Source organism: Hirundo rustica, chromosome 5 (assembly GCF_015227805.2).
Source record: "Hirundo rustica isolate bHirRus1 chromosome 5, bHirRus1.pri.v3, whole genome shotgun sequence".
Taxonomy (NCBI): Eukaryota; Metazoa; Chordata; class Aves; order Passeriformes; family Hirundinidae; genus Hirundo; species Hirundo rustica.
The window spans coordinates 44,862,851-44,884,437 of NC_053454.1; the positions used below are offsets into that span (position 1 = coordinate 44,862,851).

The window sequence follows — 21,587 nt, forward strand, 5'->3', positions numbered from 1 at the left end:
CTGGTCCCATTAGTCTAAATGTAAATATTTAGTAGGTGGAAGAAAAAACCCAGAAAAAAAATCAACCAACCAACAAACAGGATAAATAAATAAAGGTTCGAGCTCACAGAATTCTGCTGAGATTTACAAGAAAGGTATCTCAGGAGAGGAGCCAGCAGAAATTGGCTGAAGCAGGCCTTTTTGCTAACATCCTGTGATCAAATCCAGCCAGGAGGCAAGCCAAGGCCTACTGGACTCTGCTTCCTCCAGCTGTCCCCTTGTCTTCTCCCACAAGACAGCCTTCCCTTGCCTGCCTGTTCTATCCACGCACACTTTGCCACACTGGACAGAAGGTGCCCGCCAAGAGACTGGGAGACGTCGCCAGGGCATAGGCGACTGTGGGACTGTCAGATTGCAGAGTATCTCGTACTCCCAGTTTGGGATACAGGAAAGGAATAAGGTCCAAGGAGAGACTCCATCTGCCATGGACAGATACCTGGGAGCATCTTACAGCTTTCAGTGTGCCCCAAAGCTGGTCTTTTTTTGTTTTGCCCTGCCCTTGCTGCAGTCACAGTTGTCTCAGCTATGGTGATGATGGGCTGAACTCAGAAGGGAAAATGCAGTTAAACTGTGTGCTGAACTTCTTCTGATCCCAGTGGTAACTGATGTATCTTCTCCATCCCACTCATGTATTTTAGGTTGGCTGAACAGAGTACATTGTGACTACTGTCATGCTCTACAAGATGAGTGATGTTAGAAGATGAGCCAGCAATTTATGTAGCTCTGGAGCAGAAAAGTGCAATTCCCTATTTTAGGATTTTTGCAATAGGCTTATATCAGAAAATTAACTGTTAGTTTTAGTACAGACTTGCTTGGACAAAAGCATATGTGAAATAAAGTTATGTGAAATAAAAATTGCTTGAAAATCCATATAACAAAGGATGAGACAACAATACATTGAGCAATGAAAGCATCAGCTCCTTTCACCTGTGCTTTACAGTCCAGGACTTGATACAGCCTAAAGTTGTGTGGGGAAGTTTGGCAGGTGCTACCTTTCATGTCATACAGCGCACTAATGCCTCCTTAATAAATTCATCCCTGCTGTGTTTTGAAAGTCCTGCAGTTTTCATGGCTTTCCACACTCATAATAGCAAGATAAAAATAAATTGGATCATGTTTTACTATCTTGATCAGTGATCTCCAAGAAAATACAGCAATCGAGTTGATGACCCTGTGACATGCCATGGATAGAATACCAGATGCTACCAAGAACAGAAAAACAGCCCAAAATGAAGTACACAGATGCAATTTTCCTTGGAAACTTAGATGTTAATGCTCCTAAGGTGCTCTAGAAACTGTAACGAGAGAAATAAATTGAAGACTACAGCCAGAGGAGGCATTTATAATGACTTGCAAATAATCGAGTCACTAAATTCATAGAAAAACCTGTAGCTTTTGTTCAGCCCCCTACAAAACACCCCTTCACTGTTGTACATCCAAATGTCATGCCCACAGATTCTGTAATCCTGGCAGCAAAACAAACACAGACTGGAAATCATCACAGGTGCAGATGGTTTGATGTCCTGCAAATGCAAGCAACTGCATGAATATCATAATGCTTCAGAACAGGTGTGCTAGAACGCTTTGTAACATCTAAGCAGAACCAAGAGACCTTTTACACAAGCCACCAAACAAATCCAAAGTGTAATGTGTGTCCCCAGCAGAAAGCTTGGAATATCCCCGGCCCCCCTTTTGATTTAGAGTGAGCTTTCCGAACACAGTCGCTTGCACTGTGCTCTGAAAACCACTGGAGGGTGGCAGGAGACTGCCTAACTCACAGGCTCCTGTCGGAAATGGAAAGAAGCTGCGTCGTGAATGTCATCAGAAACACTCGTTCCCACCCCAACTACTACTTAAGCTGCTTCTATGACTCATAGGGGCACCTCAGTTGGAATTCCTATGCTTTACTGCCAGACAAGTTTGGAATAATCTTTAAAAAAGTGGCAGCTGTAAAACTGTATCCTGTTCCAGGCTCCTACCTTGTGTTATGCTTTTGTTACCTAAAGACAATTTCACTCAGAAACTTCAAGAAATCTGATTTCAAATCTCACTCTTGTAATTACAAACAGTGGTCATGAGTCTTCTGGGGAAATAAGAAGAAAAATTTTAAAAAACCAAACAAACCCAAAAACATACAGGGAACTTTAAATCATATGTAGACAACCACTTCCCTTTCCTGTAACATAGTTTGAGAAAATCTCTCATATTTATTTTAAAGGACAAAAATTTGCCTCCCTGTATGTCATTTCTAATAAAAGCTTGATTAATCAATATGCGACAAATAATTATGGATATTTTCTTTAGTACCTTCTGAAAATGCTCCTTTGTCTGCGTGGGGACGCTGCTTCATATCCTACATTCCAACACAGCCTCTCTGCTTAACAGAAGCAAATCTGCAATTTTAATTCCCTCCCATACATTACGCCTTCTGCAGAGCGGTTTCCCGATGGCCCAGTGCAGAACCGAAAGCTTCACGCTGCTCACACGAAAGCTGTTCTCCACACCTCACAATGGCACTTAGCAAACTCTGCTGCTTGTGTTTCTTTTCCCCACCTTTGCATTGTAGATTTGCTGCCTGCCTGCTCCTATCCACCGCCTTGTGTCCTGTTCGTGTTCCGCCACACTGGCTTACAGAATTTTGTCTACACAGATGTCCTGAGGCAACTGCAGTTGTGCTGCAGGTTTGCAGATTCACGCCTCTACGGCTGAAGGTCTCTCTCCTGCAAGGGGTGAGCACTGAGGATGCCAAATATTGAGGGTGAAGTTAATGGGCTGCTCTACAACATGTGATTGAAATGCCTGGACTTTTTAACTCCTGGGTATTTTCAGGAACCCTGTTTTAAAAATCTCGTGTAAGGAGGTATGACAGGGGAATCTGGCATGGGTGGGACATTGCTAACATTAAATAATTTTTGTGACATTTTTCTCCCTATCCATCATTTAGCAGAAAAAAGGACTACGTATAGATGTAAACAGCACCCGCAGCTGGAAGGATTTCTGCTCTCACCTAGAGCCAAAGTCATGATGCAATATTTTCTGAATTCTTTCTACAATCTGAAGAAATACCTTTACTCAACCTTTAAGATACAGTAATTATGCCTGCAAAATAAAGGTTAAAACTACTTACTAGAGGCTATTGTAGAAACTACACTCTGAACACAGACTAAAAAACACACAGAAAAAGATCATTCTTATCTGAATCTCAACCCAAAGGATTTAGCCAGCGCTTTTGAAAAAGAACTGGTGCTGAAGTGAGCTGAGCAGCGAAGATATGTCAACAGTCTGAACATGCAGCTCAGAGTTATTTATATTAGGGAGGGTTTTCTGGTCACTTGTTGCAGTACTAATTGGCTCAGGCTCCACACTGAGCTGTTCACTGCTATCAGCCTACCAGCTGGAGGAAAGCAGCTGCTATGGTAGTGTGCGGAATGGAATTTTTGCAGTGGGTGGAAGAGGAAGAAATAATAGTAATAAAGGACAACAGGGCTCCATTCATGTTGGGAGAATAAAATAGCCTCGCAGAAATTTGAAGTGTTCCTAAGAGATGAGACTTGAAATGTTGTTATTTGAGTAAAAGCATTCTGGGCCTCTCTGTGCCATCAAAACAACATGTGGTTACAGCCTGTACTGTGAGGACTGTGTCTTAAAGGACAAGGCATGTGTCCCCTCCTCCTGCTCCAACGTGAGAAGTGCTCCTCAGACAGTCCCACAGAATGAGCCAGGTCTGATGGCTGACAAGAGAAGGGTTTGGGCCATGAACACACCTACGCTGTGTTCTTTTCCCCAGACACATCCGGAGAGAAGGAACTGAGCAGGTTCACAGAAAATACAGAAAACATATTTGTCATTGCCTTCTTTCAAAAGATGCATCCCAGAGAAGAAGCTCTTGTAAGGATCAAAAATAGAAGGCAATAATTAGACCCCTGCTATGTTAATTGCTGAACAGGGAAATAAAATTAATTTTTAAAATCCCACATCACATGGTGGATCATATGGCCCTATCTATGCACAACCTTACCTCGATCTAGTTATCACATTAGATGTTCTAGTACAGATCTGTGTCAGGCAAACCTGTCTGGAGTATGCTCAAAATCTATTTCTGTCCCTAGGAGATACTAAACAAACCTGGCTGGAATCCAAAAGAATGTCTGTGGTGTATTTAAAACACCCATTAAAATTTTAAACTGAACCAGAAGTGTGTGCATTTCTAAAGGCAAACACACTTTAATTCACTTTTTGTGTGATATGCATACTTAGAGTAATAAAAGAAATACATAATGAAAAATCTCACTTTGATAAACACCTTAAAATTATCATCTGCAAAGAACTAATAATTCAGTTTTATCATAACCATGATGGCACGTTATTTCTTTTTTAAGGGATAATCAAAACAGCGGGACTTAATTGATATAATCAGTATGCAGTCTTCACAAGCTTATGCAATTTTTACCTATGTGTGACATCAATTAGCAAACCTTTAAAAAATGTAAAACAGAAGTGTAGAAATTAAGAAATGTAAAAATTAAGCAACTCAAGAATAATCATATCTAAAACGAAATAGCTGTTTTTGCAATATGAAAGTGGTATTGAGAATACTTGTCATTTACCAACTAAGAAAACTTCAGTACATGCATCCTGATCATCCTAACACAAAAAAAAAAAAAAAGAAAACAAGCCAACAACAACAACAACAACCACCCACCAAAAAACCCCACCTGTGCTTTGGAAATACAGGACACCTCATGTCCCTCTCATTCAATGCTCTGTCTCAGAGAGAGGCCAACACCAGATGCTTTGGAGAGATGTGCAAGAAACCTCGTGGCAAGTAATTATAGCATAATCTCTCCATATTGGGAGCCTCTTTCTAGCTCCCAATGGCTAGAAATTGCTTTACATCAATATATAGAATGCAGAAGTGCTTGGCAAAGTGTTTACTTTCCAAGTATGTTCTTCGAATGCTGAAAAGACCTTAACCAATCTTTTGTTCAATAGAGCCTTCAGCACTATCATGAACACCTCTTTCACAATTACCTTTTCTTTTCTTGCCTTGTAAGACCTTTAAGAAAAAGATCATTATCTCCAAGCACAGTACACTTCAGCTACCTTATCTAAAAAAATAATCCTGACAGAAAAACTGCAGGTAAAACATGAAACCGCTGATCAGGAGTAAACTACCACCGCAATGTAAAACTACGGGGAATATCTGGTACTGAGAACAAGAGGCACACATCTAGAATTCTAGAAAATATTCAGGTAACATGAATAAAGGCACATGCCTTTATTATGCAAAAATCAAAAAAGAAGCTTCATGTTGGTAACCCTTAAAGAAACAGGGATAAAAGGAAGAGAATGTATGCCTCCATTAACTTTTATCACAGTTAGTCAAGAACAGAAACAGATGCTACTGTTGTCTGCTCTCCCTACAGTATTTCTATGATCGTTCTATCAAAAGCATCTACTTTGTCACTTTGGTTCTCTTTTCAGTTGTTGACTCCTGCCTCTGTCAACTCTGTATTTCCAAAAGAGAAGCATATCTAATTGAAGGCATGCCATTTGCTCCAGTCACTAAGTAGCAAATACCTTTAAATCACAGTCCAGTTCTCAAACAACTTAGACACCTACACACACAAAGAAAACCATAAAAAAATTCAGTCAAACTGCCACACCACAGAAGCACAGACCATAATTTTGCGGCAAGCCCAGTTATGCTGAGATTTCCCTTTCTGACCAAAGCAGGTAGGGCTGCTGCATTTTGTGGTATGTATTCCATAGGCAATATAAAAGCAGCCATGACAGAGGCTCAGTGTGGATTTGAAATGAATTCAGCTGGGGTCGAAGCAACCACAAAAGTCCTTTCTCCACTACAGAAGCCATAACAAACCATCTCCCGACAGTCTGTGCCTGGGTCTCTGTCTCTGAATACCAAGTAGGATGGGTTCCCTTTGCACATCTGAGTGCTTATAGGGTGGACAGAAGGCCCCAGTAGCATGGCAGAAATTGGAAAAGGAGAGACATTAAAAAAACTGATATAGCAACAAACTGGAGACCAACATCCTATTACATATTTTTGTACACCTCTCCACTTCCTTTTAGTTCTTCAGTCATGTCCAGCTGAAGAAAATTTCTCTGAAGATCTGTTGCTTTAGGTACCTAAAACATTGTAGAATGTAGATTACAGTTGTAGAATATGATTACAGTTTTGTTCGTCTTTACTTCAATGGCCTTCTCTCCAGTATTCATCACAGTGCTTAATTTCCTCTATTTCAAATTGTCCAGCCTGCTAAGAATCAGTTCAAATCATCACAAAGAGGTGGTTTGGTTTAAATGTCTTTGTTTGCCAAAACCCTGGTATTTTTAAATATATTGTTGTTCAAACATAGCTAGACAAATAATTTTTTTTTTGCGGCTATATAAACAGTATCTACACAAATGTCTGAATTGCCATGTAGCAAAGATTAAAAAAAAAGGAGCTGATGCTTTTAATTATCTATAAATATGGCTTTAGGAAGAATACTGACTTCCCAATGAATAGCTACAGTTGCCTTCTCTGTCTCTTAATTTTCCACAAGAGAGATTCTTTTGATCCAATTAAATAAAAATAAAATAGAGGAAAGTTGTGCTGAGGAAATCTGTAGTAATTAAAATAAAACTACAGCCTAGTGCTCTAGAGAAGAGCTGAGGGAAGCTATTCATTCTGGAAAAAAAAAAAAAAAAAAAAAAAAAGAGAGAAATTTATTTTTCCCCCCAATAATTTTAATAAAATGCTACAGGAATAAAATTAAATTAACAAAACCACCAAACCTGAGTAAAGTAAAAGTTATCCCATTTGGTCACAATTTAGATCCATTACTGGAATTTCTGTGCTCAAAAGAACATCACTGTGTTAAAGAAAAGCCATTTTTAGCATGCATTCCACCAACAAGCAAGCATCAACCTGTGAACAGAACAATCTCACATCAATAGATCCCAAGCAAAATAATTTTGAGGCAAATAACAACTGTAAAATTGTATGTGTTAATTATATGATAATTACCTACATTAATCAGATCACAAATTGCAGCCCTCTCCCCCATGGGAACTGGTGAAGTTCCTAACTTCAAAATTAAATCGTAAAAATAGCATTTTTTAAAAACTCCATGAATAACAATGCCTGGTTTAGGTCAATGCCTGGGTTGATTATGCTCTTTTAATTTCATATTCCTAGCTATATATTTTGTGTCAGCATTCCATTTACACTTTCTTTATATGGAAAGTCAGAGATTCTCTTAATTATTTTCAATGCTTCAGCTTCCCTGTCCTTCCTCAGTTATAACTATTGATGAGGTCAAGCTGTGAAACAAAACACTGGAAGAGCTGAAATAAAAAAAAATGAAAAGAAGACCCCAAGTTCTTAAAAAATAAGAGAGGCTTATAAAGTGCAGGGTGGAGTAGGGCTCTCTAACTAAAACGGGAACTGAATCCTTCGATGCAAGTTGCATCTGTAAAACAGCTCAGATCAAACTGTTTATTTCAGCCTCAGACAGCACAGAAGATCTGTACCTCCCAGAGCTCATGTTCATGGGTCTGTGTGATAGTGGATAACACTACTAATACCCAGAGCCGAACCATCTCCCAGATCCCCTTTGCTTTTGTAAATGCTACTGAGCGGCAGAAGTAGCAGAATTGGTTACTGGCATTTAATTAGAAGAGGTCACAGTTTTAATTTGATTTTCTGGCATAATGTTTTTCATTTGCTTCTTAAAGAGCGCAAGATCAAAGCAATGGCCGTACGTACATCTTGCTCTGCTTCCAGGAAGGATGCTGCACATGGGGGTGTCCCAGCAAGTATCATAGTAAGATGGCTTTTAGCAAGTCTAAGGATATGTTATGATGGTTTCAAGGTAAGAGGCACAAGAATCTTTTGTCAGAAGTCCGTGGAAACTGGAACAGCTTGTGTGAATAAAGCTGTGTTCTGAATGGAAGAGAAAGATATATGGAGATGGTAGGCCAGCACAAACTCTACCAACGTAAGAAAGCTAAGTTCTTGTGTTGTTATTGCAGAAAATGCAAGACAGCATTATTCTGTGAACGACAGCATGCTGTCTATATACAGATAAATTAGTAGTAATGCTCTATTATCCTCAAAAATTTAAGGATACAACTGTCTGAACAAAGTAGTCCCTTGAATCTCTGAGGCATCACAATAGGATATATATGCCAAAGAGTCATTTTTACTTTACAAGCTTTAATATACACATTGTCCCTTGAGCCCAAAGTTATTTGCTATAATGACACGATAGCCAACAAGAAAGTAATAGCTTTGTGCCTTTGTGCACACTGGTGAAGTGTCTGACCCCACATATTGCAGGCAATTATTTGAGGCTACTGATGTTTTGAGACAGTTTACTGGAAGAAAGATAACATTGGAGTAGGTTGCCTTGACGACACTATGTGGCTGCACCAGAAATCAAACAAAAAATGCAGAAGCTCCTTATATGTTGTGGACTGCAAAATATTCATCAAATTGGATCAAAAGGGAACTAGTCCCAATAGCAAGTCCTATTCAATATTTGATACCACTTCTTATCATGAGCAATATTAGAAAACCAACAACAAAGCCAGGTGGTTCACACCTCACAGCACAGGGCAGTAAGAACTGAACAGCAAGCAAGTATGGTAGTGACTGCTCAAAAGTTTGGGTTTTTTTCCTGTGAGACTCTTGTGGTCATGTCTGGATCTGAGAGTTTACTCTGGCAGAAGTAGTTTCTAATGGAGAGCACTCTGGATTTCACTGCGGTATATCACAGAAATTTCTCTGCAGGTTCTATGACTTTTGGCAGTGATCACCATACTCTCAAAAAAGAAATTTAAATATGAATTACCAAGCTATCATTGAATCAAAAGTAAAAAACACCCTTAACATATTTTGCCATCACTGAATCTTTCAGGCATGCTAAGAGATATTTTTTTTTTAATATCACCATATAAGCAAATACAGAATTGAAGAGAGGTAAACACTTAGAAGATATATGTACAAATTCAGAACAAATAAGATCAAGTTTATTTCATTATCAGCATTTGCTTTGCTTCCATTTAATTTAATAGAAACATATCACTCTGTACTAAAAGAACATTCTCAGTCCTCTATTTTTTTAATAGGCAAAAATTCAGATACCCTTTCTATCAGAAAGAAAATGAATCTCAACTGGTACATAATGCTTCTGTAAACAAAAAAAATTGACTTGTTCTTCCTTAAGGACCAGGAGCAACCACATGGTGAAAAAGTGCAATATTGCTTATGCCTCACATAAATAAGAATTTATTTGTAAGTAATTTCAAAAATAGAATTGGGAGAGAAAACTCTGACACCACACAATAATCTGTTGGGATGATGTATCAAAGACATCTCATCAGATACTAGACACCTTAAATAGATAGAAAATTTTAAATATGAAAAGCATTTTGAAGTACAGCAAGAGACCGTTGAGAATCTCCATTTAAAGAAATTTTTATGTTTAAAGCTCCTTTTAATTTGACACTTTAATCCATTTCATACTCACTGTATTTTCATTCAATTCCATTTCTACTAGTCTTCAAGCACCATATTCAAAAGATATGAAATGCAGCTGTTAATATCTAGGATTGCATCTTTTTCAAAGAAGAAATGTTTTCTTCAGGTTTAAGCTACTACCTGAGAGAACTCAATAAGGAACTAACTCAAGCTTCTTACCACTTTCTAATTCCTTCTGTGATACAGTCACCTTTTAAATTCTGCATCATGGATTGCAGATGCTGAGAGGCAAAGCTACAAATGCAACCGTATTATTTATAATGACCAACAGATGTAACAGACGCCATGAGAAATAAACCGGAAACAGTAAGCAATGCTTAATATTTAATCTCTGTAATTATCTTGAGCTGAGTAATTAGACCTGTCCAAATACATAAAACACTTACAATGTCTGTTGACCAACACTTAAAAGGATTACCTCAATGAAAAGACTCACTAAAATGAATAAACTGAGTTTTATTTGATGTCTGGTGCTTTCAGGGATTTCTCTAATTAAATAACTTTCACATTGGCACAAACCTATTGATTTAATAGTGATTATCTTAATTTATGTTAACTTAGTATGTTCTACATTGTCACTTATAGGTGCTAACAGATATGCCATGATATTCCAAAATGATTGTGATATAAAACCTTATACTTTGATAAAAAATCTGTTACGAAACATTGAGGGTGCGTGAAAGGCTGAGGCATAAATAAAGATGGTAATTCATTATTGAATTAATTAGTTTTATATTTAATTCATGCTTTTGTGATTCTGCAAAAATGCAAAACTATCATTCCATAATAAATTTTGATAGTCTGTGATTTTTTTTCCCTTCAGGAGACCAGCAGTAGGAATTTTACAAAGACATTATGATAAAATTCACTATAATGAAACAATGTACAGTTAGGGACCAAACTATAGAATCTCGTATGTCAAGTGATGAGAGAGACTGAAAATCAAATAATCAGAACTGGTTATGAGATGTGACCCTTCCACTTGTATACCGTCACTTCAAAGCCAGGTCCAATGGAAATTGCATCAATTAGGGGAAATAATTTCCTTTGTTTTTTTAAGAAATTAGTTTCTTATGGAATTAAATAGTCACTCCTTTCTTGAAACAAAATATGTGATCTTCTGTTTAGGAAGCATGGAAAAGAAATCTGTTTTCAGAATTCTTCAAAGCTTATTAGCAAAATTAATAACGTTTTTGGAGTCAGTTTTGCTGTTCTAGTTGGCATCCAACAAAGTTGACAAGAATTGCATTGTTTTCAGATATAACTGCTCATAATGTCTCTGCCATCGCGCCAAGAGAATTTCAGAAGTTTGGAAGTTTTGATTCACTGCTGACAGGCCTGACATAGTGCTGGGGACTAAAGGCTCTTGATGTCTAGTACAGAACGAAGCTTTAGCAAAACCCAAAGCTTTCAAGGTCTGTAAATCCCAGAGTCAGTAGTGTTTTTCAGATCTTGCATCAAGGAGACAGGATTGCAGAGAGCTTTGGGGTTAGGAGCTGCCTGCCCCACAGTATTTTGGTCTCTGGTAACCACCCTTTGTGCCAATCTTTTGAAAACATGGACTCCCAAGGAATGCCCCAAAACTGAGATTTAGGGCTTCATAAAAGCTGCCAAGAAATTTGACAGTTTCATTTGACTTTCCACTTTTGCAAAATATATATTTTGACCAAAAAACCAAAGCAAATCAAAACAAACAACCAACCAAACCAAACAAAAAACCACAAACAAACACAAAAAGCCCCAAACCCAACACAAAAAAAACCACACAAAAACCCCCAAAACCACCAATAAAACCCTGAAGCAAACAAATCAACCAAAATAGTTTCAGTGATTTTTATAAAGGATATTTGGATGGAAATTTACCAGTCAGCTCTACTCATATGGGAGGTCTCATGATCACTCTTTCCTCCCTTACCTTGGCTTTGCTACAGCTGTCAAAATACTTGGTTTGCAAATGAGCTTCTCATAAACTGTTTAGCATTTCATAAATTTGTGAACGAAGGTGATGATAGTGCTCACACTTAGTAAGGATCACTTGTTTAATTAAATGCAACATGTGAAGGGTGTCACAGCTGACTGCTATAAATGCCAAAGGACAACTAATTTTAACTTTGAAATCTTTGGAAGCTTTGGTTTCTGAAATGGGTGTGACTTAAAAGAGAGAATTTATAGTTAGATGCTGGGTCCATTCTACGTAAACAAATATTTGTTAGCATTGCATTTGATGGGAGGAATGTTGCCAGCATAGACTGCCAGGCAGATAAACTACTTTTGAGTAGTGCTTTGAGCAGCAACAAAAATATCCTGCCTGGAAGAAGATGTGAACCTTTTCTATGTCAGAAATCTAAATCATACCTGAGAACCAATGATAAGCTGAATAAGGTGACAATCATTCAATTAAGAAATTACAGACTTGTAGGATTTACACTACCACTCTGAAAGGGGGCCTTAACCACACACAGAGTCAAAAGTGCTTATTATGCACATTTTTCATTCCTTTTCTCCTTAGTTGCTATAAATTTTGTTTCCCTTCGATAAAAGATGCTATATTAGCTGGAAAAACCAGGAAAAGGCTTTTGTTAAAAATATTGATACCTGTGTATTCACCTGGGAAATGTAACTGTTATGAGAGTACTTGTTAGATGTTAAAGCAATTTGGTTTGAAAATAGAAACATTGAAAAAATCCCCCTAAGATGTTCAACAGGCAGGGGTTTTTAATACAATTATCTCATCCTGTCACATTAGCTAAAATTTATCTGCAATTACTAAAACTGAAGTATAATTAAGATTTTAGCTATCTTTTTCTTTCTGTTTGCATCTGTTTCAAGTTCTAGCCTACATGGCCATATCTACCTGGCATTTGAGAACTTTGTCTTTCAATATCACAAGTTTTGCTTGCCAAATTAGCCCAAATTCTCTCTTCAGAAGTGGTTTATTGCCATAGACTTAAAAGAAAATTCCTCTGAATTGGGAGTGTGAAGGAATTCCATTGATTCTCCTTTCTCTGAACTACTGCTACCTGTGTAAGGCCAACAGAACCAAAATGTCCTTTGCCATTAAAACGCTACTATATAGGCATAGGCTAGCAATAACCAATAGTTTCATGTAGAAATTTATTTTAAATCAAAACTTGCCCAGTTCCAGATTGACTCAAATATCAAAGGTTCAACAAAACTCAAGAAGGATGAGAGCATTTTAAAATAAAAATTCAAAGAGAAATTATCCATTCCAAAGAAAATAGAGCCCACATATGTTTAATAAACTCTTCACCTTCCTGATATTGACAGTCTGTGTAGCAGTATACTGATTTATCTTAGAAAACAGATGAGTGCCAATAACATACATTTGACATTCAGGATGCAAAGTCACCCTGTCTTTTAAATTCCATTAACTAATTTTAAAGCAGAAGTGATTAATTTGCCCATGAGTGTCACAGCTACAACAGATGCAGCTAAATTGACTGTGTTACTTCATAACTGCTGTCTCCACATGAGTATAAGCATCGTCCTCAACCAGAAGTTATGGGCTCCGCGTAAAAATTGCTGGGTGAAATGGATTGTGTTACTCAGGAGGGAAACATGAAAATATTTCATTCTGGCTTAAAAATAGGCAGATGAACCCATAACAAAAAGCTGAAGATAAAAAGTCTAAACCAAAAGACTGTTATTTGTGCATTTATATTGTATGTGTGATGAAAAAGAGTCTTTAGTCAAATTCTCTGCTGCTGAAAATTAACCAACTTAAATGTAAGAATAAAATCACCGTGACCGATTAATGACAGCAAATACAAAACCATTCTGGACAGATGTTTCTTTAACTGCTTGCAATTTCCACAGCCATTCTGGAGCCCTGACACCTGAGGACAATTAAACTCCAAACCGCCCTACCTTCCGGAGAGGCTTGAGCTTGGTCTCCATGATGAAGTCGTACTTGCAGAGCTCGCAGCAGCGCGTGTCCGAGCTCTTAATCCACTGGTGCAGGCAGGCCTGGTGAACAAAGCGCAGGGTCCCCGTGCAGCGACACGGCGTGATGAGGGGGCTTTCATCATCTCCCTCACAGTGACAGATCCTGACAGGAAGGACAGCAAGAGCGAGTGAGGCAACCTGCCAACCGGCAATGCAAAGGCACTGCCTTATTTACACTGCTTTCTCATCCTCGGGCTTGACAGTCAAAAGATGCCAGGTATATGACCTTTCAGACGGAGGCCAGGGAACATACTGCCCCTTCTATGCATGGCAAAACCTTTAGGACAAATACCAGAGCAGAATAATTGGTTCGTAAGCAGCAGCAATAAAACCCTCAAAGGTAGAGAAACCTAACCCAAGCTGAAAACATCCAGCATGTGAAGTACAAAAAGTTCCTATGATATCTCTTTGGAGTTACGTAGTTAAAAGAATCAGAGAGCAGTTTTGAGACATGCATGTGGCACCGTGTGTACACATGCACACTTTTTAGGAGGCAGATATTGAAAAGTTGCGGTAATTTTTTTTATTCCTCACTGTCCCTTTTAAGCAGAAAGCTGCATTATCTGGGAAAATGAAAAGTACTCTGTAAACAGACCCTAAGATAGACACTGGTCCCAGAGCTGTTTTACTTTATGATGGGATACAGAGCTTTTCATATTGTGGCTTTACATAAAGCGATCAGTGTTCTAACATCATCATCTAAAGAGCGTATTCTGTGACGCATGTCCAGGTGTCCTGCTGGTTTTCCCCTCTTCCAAACAGTCTCCTGATCACATCAGGAAAACATTCACCCACCAAAAACAATGTCAGATTTATTGGCAAGCATCTCTTTGAAGCCAGAGATAGCTCTACACAGAGCAGAAGGCTTAACCAAACACCTGAAGTTAAGGAGGTTCACCTCAATCAAGAGTAATTACCTCGTATCCCCAACCTAGAAAAACACAATAAAGCACCCAAGTGTGCCTCAAGTGTCAAGCTGGCATGCAAGAGGGGGGAAGAAAAAGGAAAGAAAGCTGAAGCCTGAGAAATGCTATTTCAAAATAAAGAAGTAGCAATAACTGCACAGATCCTGCTGTCACACAAACTTGGGCCTTAGAAACTTAGTACTTAGGAATGGCACCCTCAGACAACACAGATGCAGACGTGTCTGAACACATCTGAGGAATAATTCACCATTTTACAGAGAAAATTGTGACTGCACCATCTCTGGGGTAGGAGAAGGGGCAGAAGAGATTCAGGATGAGGTTGTCTTCCTACTGAGAAGATGGGTGACCTTTCTAGAGCAGGAACTCCTGATGTATGTCAGGAGGCAACCTGACAAAGATATCCCAGGAAAGACTGGCTACTGCACAGCTCTGAGGCTGCCAAGTCTGTAAGCAGGGGAGGAAGAAATTCCAATGTCTACATGAAAGATGTACAGACGAAAACTGGCAGCTCCACTATTCTTCCACGGTGCAGCCCAGAGCCATGAGAACTACGATAACGGGAATGCAGAACGAAGCTGCTTTGCTGGACGTAGAGAAATAAAGAGACCAAAAAAATCCAACAGATAAATGAAGCTCTGAATACCTGGTCTACAAAGGCCAGGTTTCAATTCCTGCAGTGGTGCTTGTACAGGATTCCATGCCCCACAGCAGTGAAGAGGAGAACAAATTACCTACAACTTCCTTCTTGCACATGTTCGTTTTTTGAGACACATTTTACAGGAACTCAATTTTCAGTCTTGTCTTTACTAATCCAGCTGTGTTAGGTGCATCAGTAGCTTACTTCTTAGATGGGAATTGCCTATATGGTGATTTCTTACTGAGCCTCGAGCTTAAACAGAACTATATTTTCAAAACACTTATTTTTCTAACAAATGCATTCCCAACTGAGAGTTACATAAAAAATATCATTCTCTTTTTAAATTAAAGCTATTCCCCAAAGGAAGACCAGCACTCTTTGTTCATTTAAATTCAAGCCATACATAATTTATTTTATAGCCTTAGCATTTAAAATATTTAGAAATTAGACAACTAAGTTACGTACCCAATAGCCTTTTTTCTACTACTGCCAAGATTGTTTAAAACTATTTTCAGAGCTAAAATACAAGCCTAAAATTCCACTGGGATCTTCAAATGAAATGACACTGCAAATTTGAAATGAATATAATTAATCCTTACTAGAAATACTTCTACAGAAAAACTCTATATGCATTATACATTCTATCTGGGCTTTCCTTGTACATAGGTCACAAGCCAATTGTATAAACAAGAGGGTGGCACTAAGAACTTACAGTATTAATAAGCTCGAACTAAATATTCTAAGGGCCTCTTCTAGCTTTATAACCATGAAATATGTAATGAGAATGAAAACAAACTTCAGTAGGAATTAAAGTCCAGCAAAAATGACCACAGGCATGGCTTTTATTAGCTTGAATGCTCTTTGGTCTTTTTGGTGCAATTTAACTCTTTTTTATTTGTATAACCAGAAGGAATTAGCTTACAAGATGATTGTGTACCTAAACTCATAGTGACAGTACAAAGATATTTTGGTGCCCAACACCTGTGGTAACAGACTGTTGGCTAAACGCTTAAACATCTTTTAAAGCCTTGGAGCAGATAACTTGCTCTGTCTTCCTCAGCCATTAGAACTGAACCACAATTTTGTGTGTCTTTGCCTTGACGTGTTCATCTATAATGTACATCACAATTATCGTGAGTTACAGAATGTAAACTGTTAATGATGGTTTGGAGAAGTTTGTTGTGCAAACAGAATGGCGCTAGGGATACAAAGCACAGACATACCTGAACCATGTCTAAACCAAGTGGAGAGATGGAGAATTTTCATTCTAGTTTCCTGTTGTCAAATGATCACAACTGTTTGAGACTTCCATGCATCAGACTGATTATTTAGCTGGCTGAACTTGTCCTGAGAGTAAAATTTGTTTCAATACTTTAGCAATTAACTGAATGGGAAAAAAAACCCAAAACCACTCTCTATGATAAAGAAAAAAATACATAATTTGCTAAATCTATGCTGATTTACTTACAAGTTGTAGTATAGCACTGATCATTGTTAATAGCTGAAGTTTTAGCTGCTCAGACACACCTACAGAATTTACACTCAGCTTTTCTCAACTTCTTAGTTCTTTAGTAGATAAGTGGCCTTCCGTACAGAGAAATACCTTTTTTTTTTTTTTTTTAACTGCTTAGTGCTTTAAGGATCCCTGTCCAAGAACAGGACCGTTCTTTTCCAGGGGAAAAGATGAGCACAGGAGTCCAAAGGAGCTCTTGCTCTATGAATCGTGTACACCAGACAACACAGGATATATGAGCCATTAGATGATCTTCTGATTCAGATATACAAAATGTAGTGTGTGTATGTGTATACACCTGCAAACATATCCCTACAAACTGAGATCACAGAACATCTATACTTCTTTAAATAAAACTCACTGTGAATCCTTATGAGGTAATACTCTGACAGTGCTATCATCCCTATGCGTAAGTTTTTGTTTTATATGTCAGTATTTTAATTACCCAGCACATATTTTTCTAGCACAAAATTGTTTCTACAACCTTCAGTAAACAGATGTACCAAACACTGAAATTAATGCTAACACTGTGCATACGTGAGATGAAAAAAAAAAAAAAAAGCACAAAAATTCTTTGAAGGATGTTCTGAAACAGCAGGTTCACATACATAATACAACAAATTAAGAAAAATATTTTTCAGGAAAAAATTACATAATGTTAAAACTGAAATCAGTATTTGTGAAAGATTTTTCATAATTCATATAAAGACTGTTGCAGAGATCTTGTATGTTCCTTGTAAATGTACTGCCACCACACATACATAAACAAAAGGATTTTCTTATGAGGTCAAAATAATGACATGCAGCAAAAGAAAGCCCTCAGAAGCGAGGCATCTTCAGATTTTGGTGTTGTCATACTGTCCTAAATTCCATGACTGAATTGCTTTCGCATGTTTTCCATGGTCCTGTTCATTGCAAAAGATAAAAGGCAGAAAGGCAAGTATGAAACCAGTCTACAACTTGCAGGCACTCCAAAGGTTATTGGATTTTGGCTGATTTTCAGAAAATCAGCAAGAGTTATCCTTGATGACTGACCTTCACTTGTCATCAAATTAAGACTTTTTTCTTCCATACAGACAAACATTTTCATTTTCCATACAAACATAATCTCAGTCTAAAATAAGTATGGAACAAGGAGATCACTTGGAAAGCTTTCAACTTTTCCCAACAGTTATTAATTCTGGTAAAAGCATGGCAATTGAAATTGCAGTCTAGATGGCTGGCATCTAAGTTGCTTATTGCAAGAGACATAGGCAGATTCCAATGGATTTGTAGTTTTTTTCCTCACATACTGTTAACAGTTTTACTCTCATTAAAGAGAATAGCTGCTAATCTCCAACCTCATTGGAAACCCAGCAGTTTCCCTGACCTGTCCTTCACTAAGCCACCTAACTCTTCAGAAATTAAGAAAATGGGCTGATCCCTGTGCCTCTGCAGTCAAGTGGAAAACACACTTATTCTGCAGACGTCCTGTGAGATTTAGTGCTACACTGCTACCCTGCCAGCAAGTGCTCCTCTGGGACAGCGTCTACCCAGCTGATTCCCAGGGATGACTACTGCCAAAGGAGAGGGATAAAGAATGAGAATAAATCAGCATGTCCCTGCTTCTGCTGCAGGCCACATTCAGAACCTTGTCACTAGGAGCAGCGCCGGTGGAAAAGTGTTTGCAGTAATTCTGCATCACCAGAACTCTTTCCGTGGATTCCGCATTTGCAGTTGCCCCCCTATCTCCGTACCTGGTAAAACTGTTAAGGATTTTTGGCCATTACACATAGACCAAGGGTTTAGCTACAGAAACCTTTGCAGACTTCTTTGAAAATACACCAGTGTCGCTGTAGGACATGAAAGAAAGATGAAAGACTCCGAATATTTCAGAAGGCAAAAGAGTACAGAAGGCTTTATTTTCTAATTCTTGCCACCTTTCATAAGGTGTTCCAATACAGACCCAACATGATTGGTGGATAGGAATGACACCTCTCCAATCCCATTGGTGAAACTAGAAAAACAGCAAAACACCACCTGGAGAAAGATTATTTTGGGAAAGGATAGTTGTTTTGCCAAGATTGTTTTGAGAAAAGGCTTTCTCGAGAACTTTTCCCTTGGGAAACAGTTAGCACTGCTAGCAGGCTAAAATCTCTTCAGACTTAGAAATGTAAGGCCCACAAACTAGGTCAAATTTAGTCTCATTAACAAATGTAAAATGTAGGGGAATGCCTCTGAGGCTTTAAAAAAATAGAAATGTATATGGGGGCATGGGCATACTGATAATATGTACAATCATGCTTAAGTATAAATGATGTAATTAAGTAAAACCTGTATTGTTCCTTAACTTTCTGGGTACTGCACAGCTATCCCCATGCTAACAAGCATTACAGTGAAACTGTAACAAATCTGTTAAAAAAAAAAAAAAACAAACCAGGTAGTGCTAAAACCTGGGGTATCTACACCAGACCCATCTTGGTGGGTGTTTCTTTGATTTGAAACAGGAATACACTCAAAGGGAATACAGCTGAAGAACCCTGAGACAAATTCTCAGCATGGTCTAAACCACAGCAAAAGTAACGTTGATCAGATGTGCTTCAAAAGCAGGCTCCTTATGTGAACTAAAGCACTAATGGAGGCCCCCTCACTTGCCAAATTAGGAGGAGCTACAGTCTTGTGACTGTGGCATATTTACACTAACTGTGATGCAGTTTGTAGGCAAACTGAACTAAACACAGACGCCTAATAACCACAGTCATTTTCTTGAAGATGGAAGAATACCAGTTCAAGAGAAATCATTTCAAACTTCTAACAGATTTCCTCAATAAAAGAGGGAAATATTTTCTCCATATAAATATGCTCAAGGAAGACAATGCCTATTGCAGAAATATTGGGTTTGGTGAGAATTTATTGAAAAGGCAGTTAAACACCTTGCCCTTCACTGGAAAGCACATATGAACTCATAATGGTTATGTAAAGAAAAAATTTTACTCTGTTTGGTGGGTACATCTCATCTCTATATCTCACTGTTTCTAAAGGGAGCTTAGTCAGGAAGAAAGAGCCGAGCTGAAAAATGTTGGAGCAAGTGAATCCCTGGATTTGATTTTTGGCTGTGAGGATTATTAGCTGCCAGCATGAAATGCCATGAGCTCCTAGGTTATCTTAATTGGACCAAAAGGATCCAATTCCCCAGAATTGTAAAATGATGCACAAAATTGCTGTCACTACAGTTTGATTTTTTCTTAGGAGAACTATTATGTCCAAAAAAGGTAATTTTCTCCTTTCCCACTTGATAAAGTGTTTACAGTACTTTTAGCTGGTAAGAATTTAAAATTAAACAATTTTATGACCAACTCACAGCAAGTAATTGTCATTCATAAAAAGAATCCAGAAAAAAATCAACTCTGCTCATGCATAGTTTATCACTTGGGGGAAAAAAAAAAAGGTTAAATTTACCAAATATGTTCATATCCTGCAATAGGCTACAGAGTGCTGTGTTTCTCTTGCTTTCATTTTATGGGCTTTTCTTTTTCTTAATCTCATTTCCATTCTTTCCACTTTTAAATCACAAAGTAATCTAAATGACAAATTGGTCTTCCTCTCCATTTAAACATGATTTGAATGAGGCACATTAATTCTCCCCACCAAATGTAATCCATTTGTATATCTCTTCCCTGCCACTCCTGCCCTTCCATTATGCTATACAGTCACCTGTCTTTACCTGACTAAAGGAAAAAACACTTTTAAAACGTTGTACCACACTAGGGGAATTTCATAAGGGCCTAGTTCTTAAAGCTTTCTCTTCATTTCTGCAGAAGTGATCAGAATTCACAAGAGCCCCAAGAGCAAACAACATTAGCGAAAGCACATAAATATTTTATTTTGTGGACATTTCTTGTCTTTCTATTAATCTTCCCTAACAGGTGATAAATAGGATATCTAAAGAGTTACATGTAATTGCTGCCTCAGATGCACTGTTAGTGCAAGATACGTGTCTGACAAGATTTACTGCCGTGAACAAGTTCAAAGGACTAGGGACTGCATCTCAAAACAGAATGTAGATTTCCTCCCACCCACCTAGTGAAAGTCAAAGCTTTAAGGAACTAAACTCCATACATAAAATACGCAAGCTCAAATTATTCAATAATGGCACCCTTAAAATGAAGGGTAACTTTCTAACAGGAAGCTGTGCCATTTCACTTATTTCCGTTAAAAATAATAAGAAGTTCTGAGAGAAACAAGCAGAAACCAGGACTCAGTTCTCCCCCAGATAAGTGAGCCTAATCACAACAAAGACATGCTTGCCTTACTTTGGCTCTCCTTGCATCCTTGTGAATCATGGAGAGCTTCCAAAGAGACTGAATAACCAGATGGCTGAAGAGGTGACAGATGGGGATCTGAACCATCAGGCAGATAATAGAATTAACCAGAATTCTGTACTGCTTCAAAGACTGATGAACCACCAGACCATCAAGCAGAAGAGGAGATTCCTCAAAAAGCAGAAGATTCCTAGCAAAAAGTCACTTCACAAAAAGAGTAAGCAGCAGTCACAGTTCTTTTCAAGGAAGGGGTGAGGAGTCAACATGCAGGACAAGATTCATAGACTTAGCTCCTAACATGTCATCTGGAGATCACAAGATACATACTAAGATCACAGGGAGAAACAGGATAAAAACCCTCCAACTAAACACCACAGCCTGGAAGTAGAGCATCTTCTGTTTTATGGTGATTTTAGAAGGCTCTGGATGGTATTCCAAATCCACATTAGTTTCTTCACTGTCCAACATCAAAGTTTCAGCATAACTATTCAGAATGAGTGTTAAAAATCACCGGTAGAATTTTAACCTATATATCTATCTTCTGTTCAACTTTCTGTTTTTTCTTCCTCAAGGATTTGTTTCCTACCAACCACCTTTCTATCTCCTCTTTTCATGACTCTTCTGCCTGAATATTTCAAAATCTAAGTAATCTCAT

General features: G+C 38.2%; 1 protein-coding gene across 16 annotated transcripts in view; it reads right to left on the reverse strand.

Moving 5' to 3' along the window:
* Positions 1-21,587, reverse strand: part of MARCHF1 (membrane associated ring-CH-type finger 1) — a 225,780-nt gene that overhangs the window by 8,019 nt on the left and 196,174 nt on the right. For all 16 annotated transcript variants that reach the window (XR_005700791.2, XM_040064198.2, XM_040064190.2 and 13 more), the window contains one exon: positions 13,478-13,658. Coding sequence is in view for 15 of the 16 variants with exons in the window: in XM_040064198.2 (XP_039920132.1) it covers positions 13,478-13,658 (181 nt within the window). In the remaining variant the exon portion in view is untranslated. The remainder of the gene's footprint in view (positions 1-13,477; positions 13,659-21,587) is intronic.